The 17230-nt window shown below is 45.2% G+C and overlaps 1 protein-coding gene across 2 annotated transcripts; it reads left to right on the top strand.

Annotated features, from left to right (window-relative positions):
- The first annotated feature begins 218 nt into the window (after nt 1–218).
- REST (RE1 silencing transcription factor) lies at nt 219–16523 on the top strand. Of its 2 annotated transcripts, none has more exons than XM_030449681.1 (4): nt 219–259; nt 1503–2413; nt 7926–8009; nt 10995–16523. In XM_030449681.1, the coding sequence occupies exons 2-4, from the start codon at nt 1513–1515 to the stop codon at nt 12689–12691; spliced, it is 2682 nt and encodes an 893-aa protein (XP_030305541.1). In that variant the 5' UTR covers nt 219–259; nt 1503–1512; the 3' UTR covers nt 12692–16523. The 2 variants fall into 2 exon arrangements, with proteins under 2 accessions (XP_030305541.1, XP_030305542.1); XM_030449682.1 differs by lacking the exon at nt 219–259 and adding an exon at nt 783–804 and having other exon boundaries at nt 10995–12691.
- Nucleotides 16524–17230: the final 707 nt, after the last annotated feature.

The raw sequence follows: 17230 nt of genomic DNA on the forward strand, positions 1-17230 counted from the left end.
ACCCCATCGGCCCCTCCCGCATCACCCCTTCGTCAGGCCCCGTCCTACCGCTCCCCCCTCCCCTCCCCGCCTCACAGCAGCCGGGCCCGGGGCGGTGCGGGGCGGGGCCGCCGCTGCGCGCTGTGTGTTGGAATGCGCGGCGCCTCCCGCCGCGCCGCCGCCGCCGCCAGCACTGCCGACCCGCCTCGCGCGCGCCCGGCCCGCGCGCACCGCCCCGCGCCCCGCAGCAGCCGCGCGGCCGGGGGGCCCCGCGCCGCCGGTAAGTGCGGGTGTGCCCGGCGGGGCCCGGGAGAAAAGAGGGGGTAAGGGGAAGGTGTGGGGTGTGAGGGGAGCCGGGAGAGTCGGGCCGGGCGAAAGGCGCTGTCCAGGGCTGATCTGCGGCCGCGGGCGGCCGGGCGGGGGCGGCCGGGCCCGGCCGGGCCGAAGCGGGGGGGGGCGATCAGCACCACGGCTAAGGAGCCGCTACCGCCGCCTGCGCCGCGCCGGCCGCGGGGGCGCTCGCCGAGCCCCGCCGCCGCCGGAAGGCGATGCCGCCGCCGGGCGCAGCCCCAGGCCGCGGGCCCGGGCGGAGGCCCGGAACGGCGCTCGCTCTGCCGTCGCCGGGCACCGAGTAGGCGCGGCCGCCGTGACCTTGCCTGTACCGAGCCGCTTCCCCCACCCAGCGCCCGAGCACCGGGGCCGCTGCCCTGCCCGCTGAGGAGGGGGGGAGGAGGAAGCCGAGCCGTCGCTTCGCCTCCCGTCCCTGCCGGCCGGCGACAGGGGGGGCGGCGGGCGGCCGTGCCCCGCCAGGCCCCCCCGGCGGCGGTGGGCGAGCCGGGGCTGGGGGCGGCGGCGGGGCGGTGCGGGGAGGGCCGCTTTGTGTGGGCAGGCAGAAAATGGCCGCATGCCTGGCAGGGAGAGAGGGAGGGCGGCGGCGGGGGCACGGCCTGGCCGGCTCCCCCGGCTGCCTCCCCCGGCGGATGTGTGCCGGGCCGCGGAGGGGGCGGCAGCGGCGGCGGCGGCCGGGTCGAGCCGCCCCCTTTTGTTGGCCGCCTGGGTCCCGGCGGGGTCCCTCGGGCAGCCAGCAGCCGGGCGGGGGCCCTTAGCGGGGCCCGGCGGCCTCAGCACCCACCCGGGGGCGCCTGCGCCGCCCCCGGTGTCTGACATGGCGGCCCTCGCCGGAGCCGTCGGGTCCCGGCGGCCCCCGTGGGAGCGGCCCGGTCCGCGGGACCTCCCCTGCCAGTGCCCCCCTACGCCCCCCCGGGATGCACAGCGTGGGATCCTGAACCACGCATAGGACCGAACCCATCATTCCTCTGGGGAGTGGACAGGGACCCCCTGCTTCCCCCCGGAGTGGTGAAGAGTCCGACCCCGGGTTCTGCCTCCTGCTGCCCCCGGGTCTCAGGCGACACGTTTAATTTTTATTCCAAGGTGTTAACCGGAGGGCTGCTTGGACAGCAGGAACTAGCAGGGGCTCTTCTGGAACTCTGGTGCTTACAGGTGATTCTTTTCTGTTCTGACAGAATTGCTGCCATGGCAACTCAAGTGCTGGGACAGTCTGGCGGGAACAGCCTCTTTCCTGGCAGTGCTAATATCGGTGTGGGATTGTCCAATGACATGTATGACTTACACGACCTTTCTAAGGCTGAGCTGGCAGCTCCTCAGCTTATTATGTTGGCAAATGTGGCCTTGACGGGAGAAGTCAATGGCAACTGCTGCGATTACCTGGTAGGAGAAGAGAGGCAGATGGCAGAACTGACAACGGTGGGGGACAACAATTTCTCAGACAGCGAAGGAGAGGGTATGGAAGATACCCAGGCTGCAGAGAGTGACCACGAGACGCCTGAAAACGTGGAATTGAGCTCTCTTGAAGTTCCTCGTGCGGAAACCCAAGATGCAGCTGCTTGCCCCTCTCCTAAGGCTCCCAGTGTGGACAAAGATGGCTCATTGGAAGCACCAGCTACTCCAGAAAACACAGAGGACAAGTCCAAGAGCTTGAAGAGCAAACCGTTTCGTTGTAAGCCTTGCCAGTACGAGGCAGAGTGTGAAGAGGAGTTTGTGCATCATATCAGAGTTCACAGTGCTCAGAAATTCTTCGTGGAAGAAAATGCAGAAAAGCAAGCCCAGCTGAAGGAGTCTGACTCTTTCGTTGCAGAGGAGGTGGATTTCTCTAAGGGCCCGATCCGTTGTGATCGTTGTGGCTATAACACTAACAGATATGATCACTATCTGGCTCACTTGAAGCACCACAACAAAGCAGGGGAAAATGAGAGAGTCTACAAGTGTACTATATGCACTTATACTACTGTCAGTGAATATCACTGGAAGAAACACCTAAGAAATCATTTTCCCAGGAAAGTCTATTCCTGCTCACAATGTTCCTATTTTTCAGACAGGAAGAACAACTATATTCAACATATTCGAACTCACACAGGTAAGCCTTTAATTGTTTTTTGATTCAAGCATGGTAAGAGTACTGGTAAACTGTGAGGAGTTAAGCAATCATCTATTCACAGTTTGTTCCACCCCACTAAAGTTCTGTGCTGTCTTAGTGCTACCAGCTTGTAGCCCTGTGGATGTGTGAATCTGGTTTGAGCTCCAGTCTGCAGTCCTAGAGGACTAAGAAAGGCTGTCAGTGTCAGGGGCCCAAGAGGAGATGAAGAGCATCCTGTTCAGTAATTTTAACCTAATTTTTTTTAAGAAGGCGTGACAAAATGTGCTTGTGATGATTGTCAGGGTCTGCAGCATAAAAGCCTGATGTACTGTAAAAACAAAACAGATGGGTTGACAAAAGGTGCCTAAATCAGATAAGTAGTTTTGAAAATTACACCTTCAGACTGAGCTGAACCTTGACTAAGTGGTAATTGTAGAGAAGAAAGAGCTGAAACACACATGCACAGGAGCCTTCCAGCGCCTACAAGGTCAGAGTAGGAGTTGTGTTTCTAGTGAATGAATTCCTGTTACTGTACAGGGGCCTCATTTTTGCTAAGGTCTGTCTGCATCCCTGCAGTAGCCAGCAGCAGACACATAACTTCTGTTGGCCTGCAGGAAGCCCTCCAGGGAGTCTGTGGCCTGATTTCCTGTCTTCTCCTGTTTGTAATATCAAGGAAAAGTGTGAGGCCCCTTTCTCCTCTGGTTTATAAACCAAGCGGAATCAGAGCCCTCAGCATTGCCGCCATCCTGTGAGCTGGGGTGCAGGTGATCGAGGAAACTCCTCACCAGTCTCTCACATGGCAGCTCAGCCAAAACTCCTCTCCAGCCTCGGGCCCAAACCGGCAAGGTGGTATCTACAGCCACCTCACCTCTTTGGGCAGCCAGGTACAGCTGCTTTGACTCCTGATCCTTTCCGAGGAAGCAGGAGGGCAGCACAGACCTTTCCTGCTGCTTCTCAGGAGCTTTTCTTTCTACCTTGTCAGGGCTTTCAGAGGAGAGAGATGACTTCTTACTAAACCATCTTCTAGCGTGCTGACCTGACTCAGTTCCCCATTGTTGTAAGCTGTGGTGGCTGAGCAAAACACTGAGGTCTGTGTCCTTTGAAGTCATGTTTTGTCACAGCAGTGACATGAATGGTCTGGAGGCTTCGGTTGTCTGCAGCTGTCTGGAAGGGGAGGGCTGGAGACGGGCAGGCTGGAGGGACGGGCTTGAGCTCAGAGTGTCGAAGTTTGTGCTCCCCAGCGTGCTTTACCATCTGCTTTGACGGGGTTCGAAGGATCTGCTGGGATTTTTAGTGTTTCAAGACATATTCTTCCTTACTTCTTACTGCAGGGGGGTTGGACTAGGTGACCTTTAGAGGTCCCTTCCAACCCAAATCATTCTGTTCTGTGTTTCTTAACAATAGCCTCATGCTGTTGTTTAGAGGATACCATCGGTTTAAAAATCTGTCCTGTCTAAATAGTTTTTTCCTAAACAAGTAAACAGAAATTATTGTGAGAGGCTTTAGGAAAGTGGTGTAGTTAATCCTCCAGTTTGTTTTTCTTGTTGTGGGTTGTGGGAGATTAACAGGAAAGAGAACAGGTAAAAATGACAAAATAATGGGAGAGGAACTAAATAAATCATCCGGGGAGCTCATGGCCAAATGTGAACCCATGCTGTAATGCCTGTCTGTTTTTCATTTGTCTTGACTTTGAATTAATTCCGGCTTGTTTGTACATGACATTAGGTCCCCCCTGTGATCTCTGCTTGTTGAGTTTCACAGGAACTAACCAGGAAAGCATGTTTGCTGAGGAAGCTCTCTGTTATCACTGCATTTGACCAATTTACACATGAAGTGTATTAACATTTAAAAAAACCAAACCCAAAATCAAGCATATTGAACAATGTAGGATAATGTCCAGTTCTTCTTTTCTCTTTTGAATACAATGATGCAGTCAATGGTTCTGGCTGTTTGGTTTGTTATGCCATTTCACTACTTTCAGTCTGCTGAAATGAGTAACTGTTACTAAGATTTCAGCATTTTTAGGCCACCCTGGTAATTGTTGCTTTGTTAGATCTTTACTAAAAAGTTAAGGTCTTTCAGCCAGTTCACTCTTGATAAAAATCTTTCATATATTGGAAATATGTTAGTAGACTGATTAAGGAATGTGCCTTGTTTCCAGCAACATCGATTTTGTGAGGGAGAGTGCTGAAGCTAAAGGAAGAGTTTTAGAAGAATTAATAAGCTACTGGCAGGTGTATTTATTTACCAGGCTCAAAGTTTCTGCTGGTATTAACATGAAATCCATTGCCTTGAGAAACCCCACAAAGACACAATGCACAAAACCCTAAACAAACAAACAAGCTCCCCCCAAAAAAAACCCAAGAAAAAACATCCACAGATATTTTATAATTGAAAGTACCTGAAGGCTGTTAAGGTAACAGTGTTGAACTTAATAAAAACCACCTGAATTATACTCAGTTGTCTTTGGATTATAGGTTTAATTTAAAACATAAGGAAAATATCTGTTGGAGAAAAGTTGAGATACATGCATACTTTAATCTCTTCCTATTTTATGCATTTGGAAAGGTAAGAAGAAAGCTGGAATTGTTTGTTTGGTTTTCAGATTGCTAATAGGTTAAATAATTCTGTACAGAGAGTTTTCTTTCTCTCCTAGTTTTTGTACTTCACCTGACTTTTTCTGTGTGGGAAAACACCTCCTTGCAGGTAACAGGATTCTGCTGTGCTTGGGCCATGCAGGTTTCTGAAACACAGATTCTGCACCGAGTGCAGTTTCACAGGATCAAATACTCTGCTGCAGCTGCTGTAAGAAGGGCAGTCTCAGTTTTTCTTCCCATATCCTGGAACTGGTTCGATTCATCTCACTAAAATGGCAGTAAAATACTGTTGTCCTCTTCCCTGTGTTGGTTTTCTGCTGGTTACTGAACTGAATAGACTTACTGAGGACGCATATAAATGCCAGAACACATGGCCAGGGGCTGGGAAGGCAGCTGCATGCAAGTACTGTACATGGTGGGAGAAATACCTGTCCCCTGCATGTTTGGGGACCACGGTAAGGCAGGCAGGCAGGCAGAGGTAATCTGTTTGCATACGGGTTGGAAAGAACCCGCCCTGCACTGGAAAATACCTTACAGCTTGCAACAGGGGTTTTGTGTCAGGCTGCTGACAAATATGGAGAGCCTTGAGCAGAGGGGTGGTTTAAGGACCCTGCAGATACTCATAAACCTGTCAGCTGGGATAGCTGAGACTCTGCTGCCCAGGAAGGGTGGCTGGAGATGTTCAGAGCTGACCTGCTCTTGTGGTAGAAAGACCCTTTGTCTCAGGGACAGACACCTGGATGTGTTTGAGCTCATTGGACATGTTAGATCAAGTTTTGACTTGATTTATACCATCAACTATCCACACTGCTGATCTTGGAACGAGACTACATGCAAAACAGGGCAGCATTGTTCTCATTTTTTTCCATTTTACTTGTTAGAAGCTATTTCTAGAAAACTTGATAGAAAATCATCTGCAGTGCTATATAAAGAAGACTTTTACTTTAGGCAGTTACAGTGTCCAGTACCTAGCTTTGGGCTGTCTTTTGGGTTTTTAAATTTTGGTTGTCATAGGAGATCTGACAATGTGGGAAGCCTGATGGAATCAGTTTTGTTTCAAGCATGCAAAACTTTTACATTACAAGAAAAGCTATTTTAATGAGGTGATCTTGGTCATTTATGTCAGTCAGCCTGGTCATTTGCATAGCCTGCTCAAGCTTTTGCTAAGCTAGGGCTTATTCTTCAAGTGTCTTGTGCAGAGGGTTTTCTGGTGGCTTGTTTGCATATAATGAGCTTTTAAAATTACAATAAAAATCCTTTGGAGGATAACGTTTTTTAAAACAGCCCTTACAATGTAGTCATGTATTGAATTCTTTAATGGCAATAAGTCATTTTAAAGTAGTTGCATTTGTCATTCTTTAAATATAGTACTTCTTGTTGCTGTGCCCTATAGTAAAAGAAAGCCTTTTCCACATTCCTAACGCTGTAGGTAACTTTATAAAGATATGAAATGTCAGGTAATGGGGAGGAGACATGATTGAATATTCCAGGACCTTTGGCCACATATTTTCAGATTGTAAGGAGTCATTTAAAACCAAAACCATTTCTTTATAACAAAAACACTACCCCTCCCTTGTACATAACTTAATCTTATTGTGTGTATTGCACCAATCTCCTACCTTGTTTCAACTGGAAAGGGAGGGAGGGGGTTACGATTGCTAGGGTGAATTTACCTTTAAACTGCTGATCTAATCAAGAACTATAGTCTAAATGTTTGATGGGAGGAAGAAATATGGGATTAGCCTGTGTTACAAAGACTGCTTCTACTGCCATTTTGGCAAAGGCCAGCAGCAGAGCTTCACATCACATACTGGCAGATTAAGGTCTTTGCTTCTGCAGATAGAGCTGTGCCTCTGAAAGTGAACAAATAGCCTGCATGCAGGGCTTTTGCTGACACCCAGCCCTCAGAGATTTGGAGAGAACACACTGGCTCTGTGCTTCAACTGATGGAGCAAAATGCTGTAATGTAAGTCTGACTATGCCCTGAATAAATATTAATAGCCAAGTAATTTACTTTTCCCTTCCCAACTTCACTCCCTGTTTCTGTTGGGGATATCCACCTGAGACTAAAAAGTGTTTTTACAGCTTGAACTGGCAGTTTGGGGCAAGACCCCTGTTGCCTTTACTTGGGGTTGTCTTCACTTGAAGAGGATTTTCAAGTATCATGGTACTGATAGTTACACAAGCTGACTGTTTCTTGAGTAGAACTAATTTATGACAGGTTAGTTTCCATGAGTTCTCTAGAAACAATGAATTCTTCAGGCAGAGGGATTTGAGTCTACAAAACAAATGTTGCTGCTGCACTTGAGCTTTTGCTAGCAGCATAGTTTCACTGAGCAGGGCATCGTGGTTTTCCACACTCCAAGCCAACTTCACTCTGCCAGTAAAACTATTCAAGTAGAGACCCAGTCTCTATATGTGCTTTTGTTCTGGCAAATTCAGGTCCACACTGAATGAATAGTTGTGCCCCATCCTAGTCCAAATTAAACATGGAGGTTTCGGAAAAGTTCTACATGAAGCAAGAACATAACCAGTGTTACATGAAGCAAGAACATAACCTGGTTTCTCACAGGGTCTGCATCTTTTGTACATCTTCTGAGTGCTGGGAGAAAATACTGTAGGAAAGTAAGCTCTGGTGGCTTAAGGCTTCCTAAAGATGAAGCTGTCCTCATCACCTTTTGCCTGAGGTTACCATCCAACCCCAGATGTACATGAGGACATGCACATCTCATGTTCTGGCCCCTTGTTCCTAAGCCATGACACATAGCCCTGGTCCAGCTGGGGTATCTGCTTCTCACTTTGTCCCTTTGCTGAAAGACAGTGTACGTGGGAATCTGTAGGATTGTGTATGGCTCTGTAACCAAATTTGGGAATCAGTTGTGTTTCATTAACTAATTTCCTGTTTGTTTTTGCAGGAGAGCGACCCTACCGATGTGCTATGTGTCCTTATTCCAGCTCTCAGAAGACCCATTTAACCAGGCACATGCGCACCCACTCAGGTTGGTGAGGGGCTGCAATGACTCAGGAAATGGGGGTGGTGCACAGTGTCACAGCATGGTTGGAGTTGGAAGGGACTTCTGAAGGTCATTGGCTTCAGCCCCCCTGTTTAAGCATGGCCACCTAGAGCAGGCTGCCACCTTCTGTGTGAGACCTCATCCACTACAGCCTGAGCTTTAGCTCTTTAAGAGGGAAGGCTGTCTTTACCTGCTAAGGAAATACTAAGTGTCATTAATAAAGCTGATAACAGGGGAATATATCCTCCTTTCCTTTCCCTTTTACTTTCCAAGGTGTACTCTGTGGTTCATAGGACCCCTTTAGTGGTCCCAGGTAGTAGTAAAGACAACATTGTGATGATAGAGGAGCAGATTCTTGTCTTTTGTCTGCTGCCATACATCACTTCAAATCAATGAATATTGGGAAATTCTGAGCAGCCGAGAGTCTCCTCCATGATGTCTGCAATTTCATCTCCTCCGGGGTTATGAGGGAAACCTTTGCTTTTGCTTATTTTTGCAGAAAATTGTAAAGATATAAAATATATTTTAAATATGTATTTTCCTACTCAAGGCAAGGAGACACAGATGAGAAAAAAAGCAGACTTGGAGGGTGTTGACAAGTGAATTGGTCTTGTGGCAGTAAAAGCCAAATTAGCAATTTTCATCACCCTTTATTTCCTATTACTGGTCATAACCTGCAGTGTTACAAACATCTACTCTTGTTCTCTTGCAAATCTGTTCTTGAATTAATTAATAGCATTTTTGTAACTTGTGACAAAACAGCATACTAGACAATTGACCTTCTTGACCCTTGTAGGGGAGTTCAGGTAGATCTCAGCCTGTGCTTTTGGTTTGCTAAGATCCGAATTGACCAGATCTTGGTGAATTCCTAATCTTGGCAAACAGTGGTAGTCTCCTGAACAGTAATTGTTTTAATTTCAATAGATGAGACTTCTAATTGAAACTAGAAGTCAGGCAGTTTTAACTGTAGTGAATAGGGGGGTTGGACCCATTAAAAATAGCCAGCTTTAAAATGACATTCCAGTGTTTTGGTTTGATAATTTTGTGAACCAAGCATTCTGCTTCCAGAAACAAAAATAATGTTTAGCTGAACTTCTGGGCTAACTGTGAGTTTGCAGATGATTTGCTCAGTACTGAACCTGGAAACCATTTCATGAACACCTCATGTTCCCCTTGTCTGTGCAAGGAAGTCTCAGATCCGAAGGATATGAGGAGTGGGGTCTGTCCTTGGCCCTTGACTCAGAAATCTGGGATGGAGGGCGTGAGCTGTGCTGACAGAAGTGGGAGTGCACATGGGACTCCTGCTATCAGGGGTGTTTTATTAATAGCTCTCATAACTTCTATAGCATGTCTTGCTGCATTGCCCAGGCAGCTGAGCCTTTTCTGTGGCAATTTCTGGACTCCTGCAGTTCACAGCCTGGCCTTTTAAGGCAAACTGGTGCTGGAGCTTTACTTCAAATGTCAGGCAGTGAATGACAATGGTGTAGAGCCTACTTCAGAGCTAGCTGTATTCTTAGCCATCTTGGTGCATGTTCTTTCCACTTGTGCAACAAAAAAACCTGGATTTAGTAGAGGTGATGGGCACAAACCCTTCACACACAACCTTCTGAGCTACCCCATTGCAGCTACTTCTAAGTATTCTGTGCAGTTAGAACAGCTTTTTCATGTGTCTGTAAGAGAGAGGCAGTTCTTGTCCTCATTAAGTGTAACATGGAACTGTTCCTTGAAGTGTAGGCATTAAAAGGTCCATACTTGTGATAAGGATGAGCAGTGAAGCATATCAAGCTTAAACTTGTTGAAAATGTCACCCGGAAGTGGGGAGAAAAAGAAGGAAGGAAAAAACATAGGCTGAAAATGGTAGGTAGTGGCAGTAACCCTTCTTTAAATGCTACTGTAGGTAGACATGAAATTAACTACTCTAAAACAAGTGTCCCCATCCTTCCTGAGAGGGAGGCAGCAGAGCTTTGTACAGAGTTTGTGAGGCCATTGCAGATCAGTTATGTGGTTAACAGACACACACACACACACGACAGGCTCAGTGACTTCACTGTGGGTTGCTGAGCTGTGCTGCAAAGGAGTAGCATGAGGTTTGAGATACTGGTTCAGAGTTCAGGAGCATCCCTAATTCCTCATCTGAATTTGCACACACACAGATACTCTCAAAGCATTTCTGGACTTGAATTGTAGCATTAGAAGTGCTTTTTTTTTTCCTTTTTGCTTGGATGTGTAAATGGAAAGCCACTTCTGCTGCACATCATGCACTTAAGCAGAACATTTCAGGAACACTCCTGCAAGAGTCATTGCACAGCTGTAAATGCAGATTTCAGCAGTAACACAATGGTTTTAGACTGCACCTGCTTCACTTACACAGAGTAGCCTGCAGCCAGTATGTCAAGTGTACTGAAGTGTCAGAGATAAAGAGCATCTGAGCAGTGTGGCCCTTTCACGTGCTTTGGTTTTTGCTAGATTCTCTCCCTTCGTTTCCTTTTCAATACAAACATGAAGTATGCTAAATCTGTGTAAAGTTGGACTTTTTTGAAACGTTTGTGTGAAACTGCTATTCATCAAATGTTACATTTCCATTTTTCTACAATGCATTCAATGGACCAGTTGGGTATGGATTCCATTTGCTAATATTACTGTAGAGAGATCTCTGCCGGTATGTATACATAGCCAGAACCTGTGATGTTGTTACTGCTTGTTTGATTTTGGATCCTCTTCCTCCCAACCCTCACCCTTCACCCTTTTTTTTTTTTCTTTTGTATTTTGTTCTTGGTGTCTTGTGAACGTGTTTGTGACTCGTGGATTCCTTATGTTGATTTCACTTAATTTTAAAGGCGCATGGATAATTTTTTTCCCCCCCCTTCTTTTTGATTTTCATATTTCTGTCTCTGTATTTCTGGAAATGATTGCCCTCCCACCCCCGTGCTTAATAATCACCCTCATTCCCTTCCACCCTTCCTTTCTTAGGTGAGAAGCCATTCAAATGTGACCAGTGCAGCTATGTGGCCTCAAACCAGCATGAAGTCACTCGTCACGCAAGGCAAGTTCACAATGGGCCGAAGCCTCTGACTTGCCCACACTGTGACTACAAAACAGCTGACCGCAGCAATTTCAAGAAGCACGTTGAGCTCCACCTCAATCCACGCCAGTTCCTCTGCCCTGTTTGTGATTATGCGGCGTCTAAAAAGTGTAACCTGCAGTATCACATCAAATCCAGGCATCCCGATTGCTCTGACATCACCATGGATGTCTCAAAGGTGAAGCTACGGACTAAAAAGAGCGAAGATGACTTTTCGGAGAGCAGCAATGACAAAGGGGAGAAGGAACAAACAAAAGGGGATTCAGCTGCAAAGAAAACTGAGAAAATTGTGAAAGTGGAGAAAAAAGATAGTTTAGCAAAGGAAAAGAAGCCGGCCAGTAATTTTTCTGCAGGCCAGGTGACAACTAGAAGCCGGAAATCAGCTTCAAAAAACAAGGAGGTGCATATTAAAACTGAGAAAAATACTGAGAAAACGTGTAAAACAAAGAAGATGAAGAGGAAGGCAGAGGCTGAAGTAACTTCCTCAAAGAAAGAGCCTTCAGATGATAACTCAGCAGCAACGAAAAAGAAAAAGAAAGTGGAAACTAAACCCAGAGACTGCCAGGAAGTTGAAAAAAGTGATGCTGTACCAGAGGAGGAGCCTAAAAAGCAAAATTCTTGCCCAAAGAAGAATAAAAAAAAGAAAGCTGTGAAAAACAGTTCTAGTAAGAAAAGCAGTAAACTTGATCAGGAGAAGATTGAGGAAGAGGAGATGGCAGATGAGTTTCATGCCACAGAGGAAGATGGGTCTGTGAAGCCTGACACAGAGGACGGTGACCGTATGGAGCAAGATTCCAGTGACACAGCAGCATTAAACAACAAGGATGGTCATGCTCTCAAGTTGGAGAGCACCGATCCTAAAGGAAGCTGCACACAGGACCCAGGGCAGCTTTGTGTGCCAGCTCAGGATGTAACCACAGAAGGTGAAGCAGAGGACCAAGAAATGCCTGATGCAGCAGAAGAGAGTGAAGACACTGTTGGTGATGGAAAAGAGGAGGAGAGAAAGGTGGACAGGGAGGTAGACACTTCCTCCGGGGAATCTTCCCATGCAGAGTCTTCTGAAAAAAGCTTGGATGAGCCCATGGATGTGGATCTGGCACCTCGGAAGGAGCCAGAGGAAACCATGGCAGAAACTGTGAATAACTCAGACCTGATGGACCTGACCAAGACGTGCCTGCCAGTGACAGAGCCAACAGGAGATCTTGTGCCTCCACCTGCACCCCCAGAAGGGTGTATGCAAAGCCCTAAAGTAGCTCTGACCTTATCATCTCCGGATAACACAGCCGTGAGCGAATCTCAGGAAATGGATGAGGACGAGGGCATCCACAGCCACGAAGGCAGCGACATAAGTGACAACATATCAGAAAGAAGTGATGACTCGGGGTTAAATGGCACTCGTTCTGTCCAAGAGGAAACAAGTCCAAAGACATCACAAGGAGCTGCAGACCCCAGAGTGGCCAATGAGAACTATGTGTGCATCTTCTGTGACCGCTCATTTCAAAAGGAAGATGAGTACAGCAAGCACCTCAACCGCCACTTAGTCAATGTGTATTATCTTGAGAAGGCAACAAAAGGGCAGGAGTAGCAATAGCTGTCGTCTGGGGGAAATCTTCTTTTGTAAGATCATATACAGCTTATGTACAGATATTGTAGATTTTTTTTTTCTTAAAGCGTGGTTTGCTTTAGTGTCTGCATTGGATTATTTTTTGGTTTAGGCTTTTTTAAGTTGAAAATAATTTTGACAACTTCTTGCGTAATGGTGAAATCGTTAATTATTGGATCTCTTCATTAGAGAAGGCAGGTAGAGTGTATGAGGCTGTGTTCTGTAAAGTCAGTGTAAGCCTGCAGTCTATTAGGTTATGAAATTCTTTTATAAATGGAGTTTTAGAAACAAGACTGTAGCTAACAATACAGAAGTTGGATGTTTATAGAGCCATTGGCATTAGTTGCTTTACGTTCTCTCAGTCAACTCCTCTCTCTTCCTTTTTCCCTTCCCCTTTTTGTTTTTATAGTTCTTTCCAATGTGACTTGATATTCAAAGTGTTAAACTACTTGATGGTTTTTCTACCAGGAAGATAGCTTCTATTACAAAAAGAGCACTTTGTAAAAGAAATCAAAGTTGGCTAATGATGAACATAACTGTTTAAGATAATGATAATTGTGAACGTACATTTCAGATCCCCTGAGTGTAAATGGTGAGCCAAAACTTAGGAGTAGTCCTTCCAACTTTTGATTGGAGAACCTCTTATCTTGATTAATATCTTAATGACTGTGATATGTAATTGGCTTTGTTGTGGGGGAGCAAGTTTGTTATTTTTCATTTCTGGTTTTGTTTTGTGTTTGGTTTTTTTTTTTTAATTGTGCTTTAAGGGCTTAAAATATTGCACATTGTTTTGATTTTTACCTATGCAGTTTAATCCTTTAGGAATAGCGCTTGTGCAGTACATGTACACTTTATATATGCATGTTTGGTTTTGTTTGTATAAGATTTTTTATTTGGAAAAGTTCAGATTTGTTGCTTACCATGGGACAGTTTTCTGTGATGCTCCATACTGCAGATTTTTACTGTTCTCCTGGGCTCTTGTTAATAGTGCACGAAGCTGCTGAAATTATGAACTGGTTGGCTATACATTTTTGAATGGCTTTAAAACTGTAGAGTTCTTGAGCAAAAGGATACCCATGCAATTTCAAAACACTACTTTATGGGATTTCTCTTACCATGGAAGTGCCACTTCTGATAGTTTGAATACACATACAGAGTAATAAACTCTAATCTATAATTTGGGATCACCAGACTGGAAAATACTCACTCTCAGTGGATTTCGTCTACAGATCCTTCAAGGCCAGATTTTAACATTTATTTATTTTGCCCTTCCCCTTTTAATTTCTGTGGTAGACAGCAGTCAAATTTCATGAGCTTAAATATATATAGTAGCAGTGATTTAAGTATGGATCATCAAAATCTGACATCTCACACACCAAACAAACCAAATAACCAACTGGTAAGCAACAAACCTGGTATTAAAAACTGTTGGAATTCCTGCTCCTTATTCATTCAAGTTGCAGTTAAAAAAATCATCCTGTTTCCATGCAAAGAGAAACACAGAAGTGGTCAGATTGTCATCTCTGGTCTACATGCCATGCCAGTAGTTTTTAATTCTAAAGAGACTTCACATCTGACACAAACACAAGCTACATACATTGCATACTTCTTGCTTGGAGCCAGCCAGTGGCAAAATGTGAACAGAATCCAAACCAGGAGGGAAACAGCAAAACCCTGCAGCCTCCCCTGTGCACTCTCTGACTGTCAACCTCCCCTCTCTGGCTGCCAACTCCAAAGCAGTGAATTTGGAGGCAGATGTTACTGGAGAGAGGATGTGAGGAGCTCAGACAGTATTTGCCAGAGCACTTTATGGCAAATGCTCTCAGTGTAAGCTCTGAAATGAACCCTATTATCTGCCTGTCCCCACAGCATCTTCCCCAAATGGGGAACAAACCCAAACAAACCCACTGCCTTGAATGAATAGGGAGCAACAATGCTGCATTGCTTCTGCTTCTGGGAGAGATTGGTTAATAGGAGGCCAAAGATTTGAGAGGGAACGCATCCCTCACAGCAGAAATAAGTTGTATAATGTATAGTGAGTTTTTGTTTGCTTAGATAGTGTTCAATCCTTACCTTGGCTGTGACAATCATTGTCAACTGAAGATCAAGTTGCAACTCTATTTATGTTAAACATTAAGAAAATAAACCTAGTTGAATCACTTTCCTAAACAACCAGTTGTAATAGTCATAGATGTATTATTTTTTCTTCATAATTGTGTTTCCTTTATATATAAAAGTTGCCACTGTTTGTGAGCGATGCATGCAGGTGCTGGGAATTCCAGTACTGTGTAGAGGTTTTACAGCTCCCTTCATATCCTTGCAAAGAGCCTTAGCCTTTGCCATCTTGTGAGAGACTTCAAGGACTTAAACAATAGTCAAATAAACTCGTGGACTGGCCTGATAATTTTTCTGGTTTGTTCTTCAGTGAAATGAATGGTGTTGACTGACTTTCAGTCTCTCTCTCTCTGAGATAAAAACAAAGATGTGGTTCTCTGAGATAACCTGCTGCACATTTCTGTGAAGTGGTCAAGGTTTCAATGCTTGATCTGACAAGGACTCTGAAGACGACAGTCAGCTCCTCTTCTGCAGTGTTTTCTTACCACAAGATTAGAAACTGTAAATAAATTATTAATGTATTAAGAAGAAAAGTTGATTCCTTCTATCTGAGACCCATCAACAGTGTCCTGAAATACCTAATGTTGATGCAGAACTGTACCGGAATTTTCCACCTGGTTGAGACCTAGGTTTGGAGTATGTTATGGTAAAGCAGCAAGGATGTAACGTGTTAGATGTATCTAAAATGTTTAGACATTGCTAATACTGAGTATTTGAGGACGGGTTGCAGGTCAGGTAACACACCATATATGATGGTCTTACACTGCTATATCTCCCTTTAAACAATGCCTCTTTTTTTTTTTCCTTTTTTTTTTTCTATATTAAATTATTTTGTGTTGGTTTTGCCAATGCTAGCATTTTTTGTGTTTTTTGGCAATAACACCTGTACGAGTGTGTTCAGCCTCTGATATGTGATTAGGAGGATCAGCACACCGATACCCCTGCACTGCCAGCCCTCGGTTGAGCAACGTGGTGGTGTGGGCTTTTGCTGTGTTAATCTCTATATTCAGAGTAACTGCCCTGAGAAGTGGTCTCAGAGTGGGTAGCTAGGCATTAATAATCTATGGTATTGAAATTGCTATTTCTGGATTTTGATGATGTAGGCTGGAACTTTAGTAATTTAAAGAAGAATGTTTTAACAACTGACAGGCCAGTTAAGATGTGGTAATGTAATGGATTTCAACAGATTTAACTGATTTCAACAGACTTAATGTAGCTGAAAGGTATTAAATGAAATTAAAGAGTGTTCTTGACTGTCAGTTGTGTAGATAAGTGGTATGAGTACAATACTAGCAGAATCCAAATAGCTAATGCAATTGTTTTATGTGTACATATATTTTTCCCCTCTAAATTTACACTAGCTAACAAAACTTTTGTAAGCTGGCATGGAAACATGTTTATGATCAGTTGCACCATGTTTGATGCTTTTACAGTGCAATACTTGTATTCTCTGAATTAAACCAAAGGTAATTTTTTTTTTCATGCTTTCTCTACTGTAGTGCATGACGGTCTTTTCCACGTTTGTGATAGATGTAAAAACAAGCCAGATCATACATCCTGTTTTTACCTAAAACATGTATAAGAAGTCTGTTGTCCAAAATGTAGTATAAAGTTAAACTAAATTGCTTTATATTAACCCTTACAAGTGTATTTTCCTAAGCATAGTTACGATTAAATAAACTTTATTAAGGAACTTGCAGCTTTTATCTCCCACTTATTAAAGGCTGTGAAGGCCATGTGTGACCCAGGGTAGGAGCAGCACAAGCATCACTGACAGAGCTCTTCAGTCCTGGAGCCAGCAGGGTCTGGGGGTGCCTGTACAGAGATGCTGTGTGCATGCACACGCAGACTTTCCTGCAGAGCAGGATGATGGCTCCAGAAATAGGCTTTTTTTTTCCATTTGGACACACTGTATTAATTCCCCTGCCCGCCTCAGTGAGGGCAGGGCAGAAGGTGGGAGATACATGCATCGGGATGAGGTTCAGACCAGCTGGTGATGTGGCAGGACAGGCTCAATGGGGGTGAAGGGCATATTCCCTGCCATGCACCTTGCTGGAAGCTGCAGAATTTGAGTTTCAGAAGTAACAAGGCAACAATTCTTCCTGCATTCCCAAAGGGACTCTGGTGCTGCCTCATTTGGTGAATCAACAGTACATTTATAAAAATTATGTCACCCATCACCCCCACGGTCACAACACTGTCTGTATAGACACTGAAAGTGTTTTGAGAGGTGTGGAGCCCTGCATATCATGCAAGGGTGATTTTTCCTCCCTGCCTGCCTGGCCCTTTTAGAAAACCCAAGCTTTATTAGTGCTAACTTGCCTTCTAAGGCTTGGTTATTCTTACCTCCTACTCAAGCAGAACAATTCCTCTTTGCCAAGGAAGCAAGGAAAATTACACTTGATT

This window comes from Calypte anna, chromosome 4A (genome assembly GCF_003957555.1).
Source record: "Calypte anna isolate BGI_N300 chromosome 4A, bCalAnn1_v1.p, whole genome shotgun sequence".
Lineage (NCBI taxonomy): Eukaryota > Metazoa > Chordata > Aves > Apodiformes > Trochilidae > Calypte > Calypte anna.

What these genes read in the sequence shown, in the direction of transcription:
- REST (XM_030449681.1), top strand. Translation starts at nt 1,513, where the DNA reads ATGGCAACTCAAGTGCTGGGACAGTCTGGCGGGAACAGCCTCTTTCCT. An exon ending in ACATATTCGAACTCACACAG is followed by an intron (nt 2,414 to 7,925) that starts GTAAGCCTTTAA and finishes TTGTTTTTGCAG; the next exon opens with GAGAGCGACCCTACCGATGT. An exon ending in GCACATGCGCACCCACTCAG is followed by an intron (nt 8,010 to 10,994) that starts GTTGGTGAGGGG and finishes TTCCTTTCTTAG; the next exon opens with GTGAGAAGCCATTCAAATGT.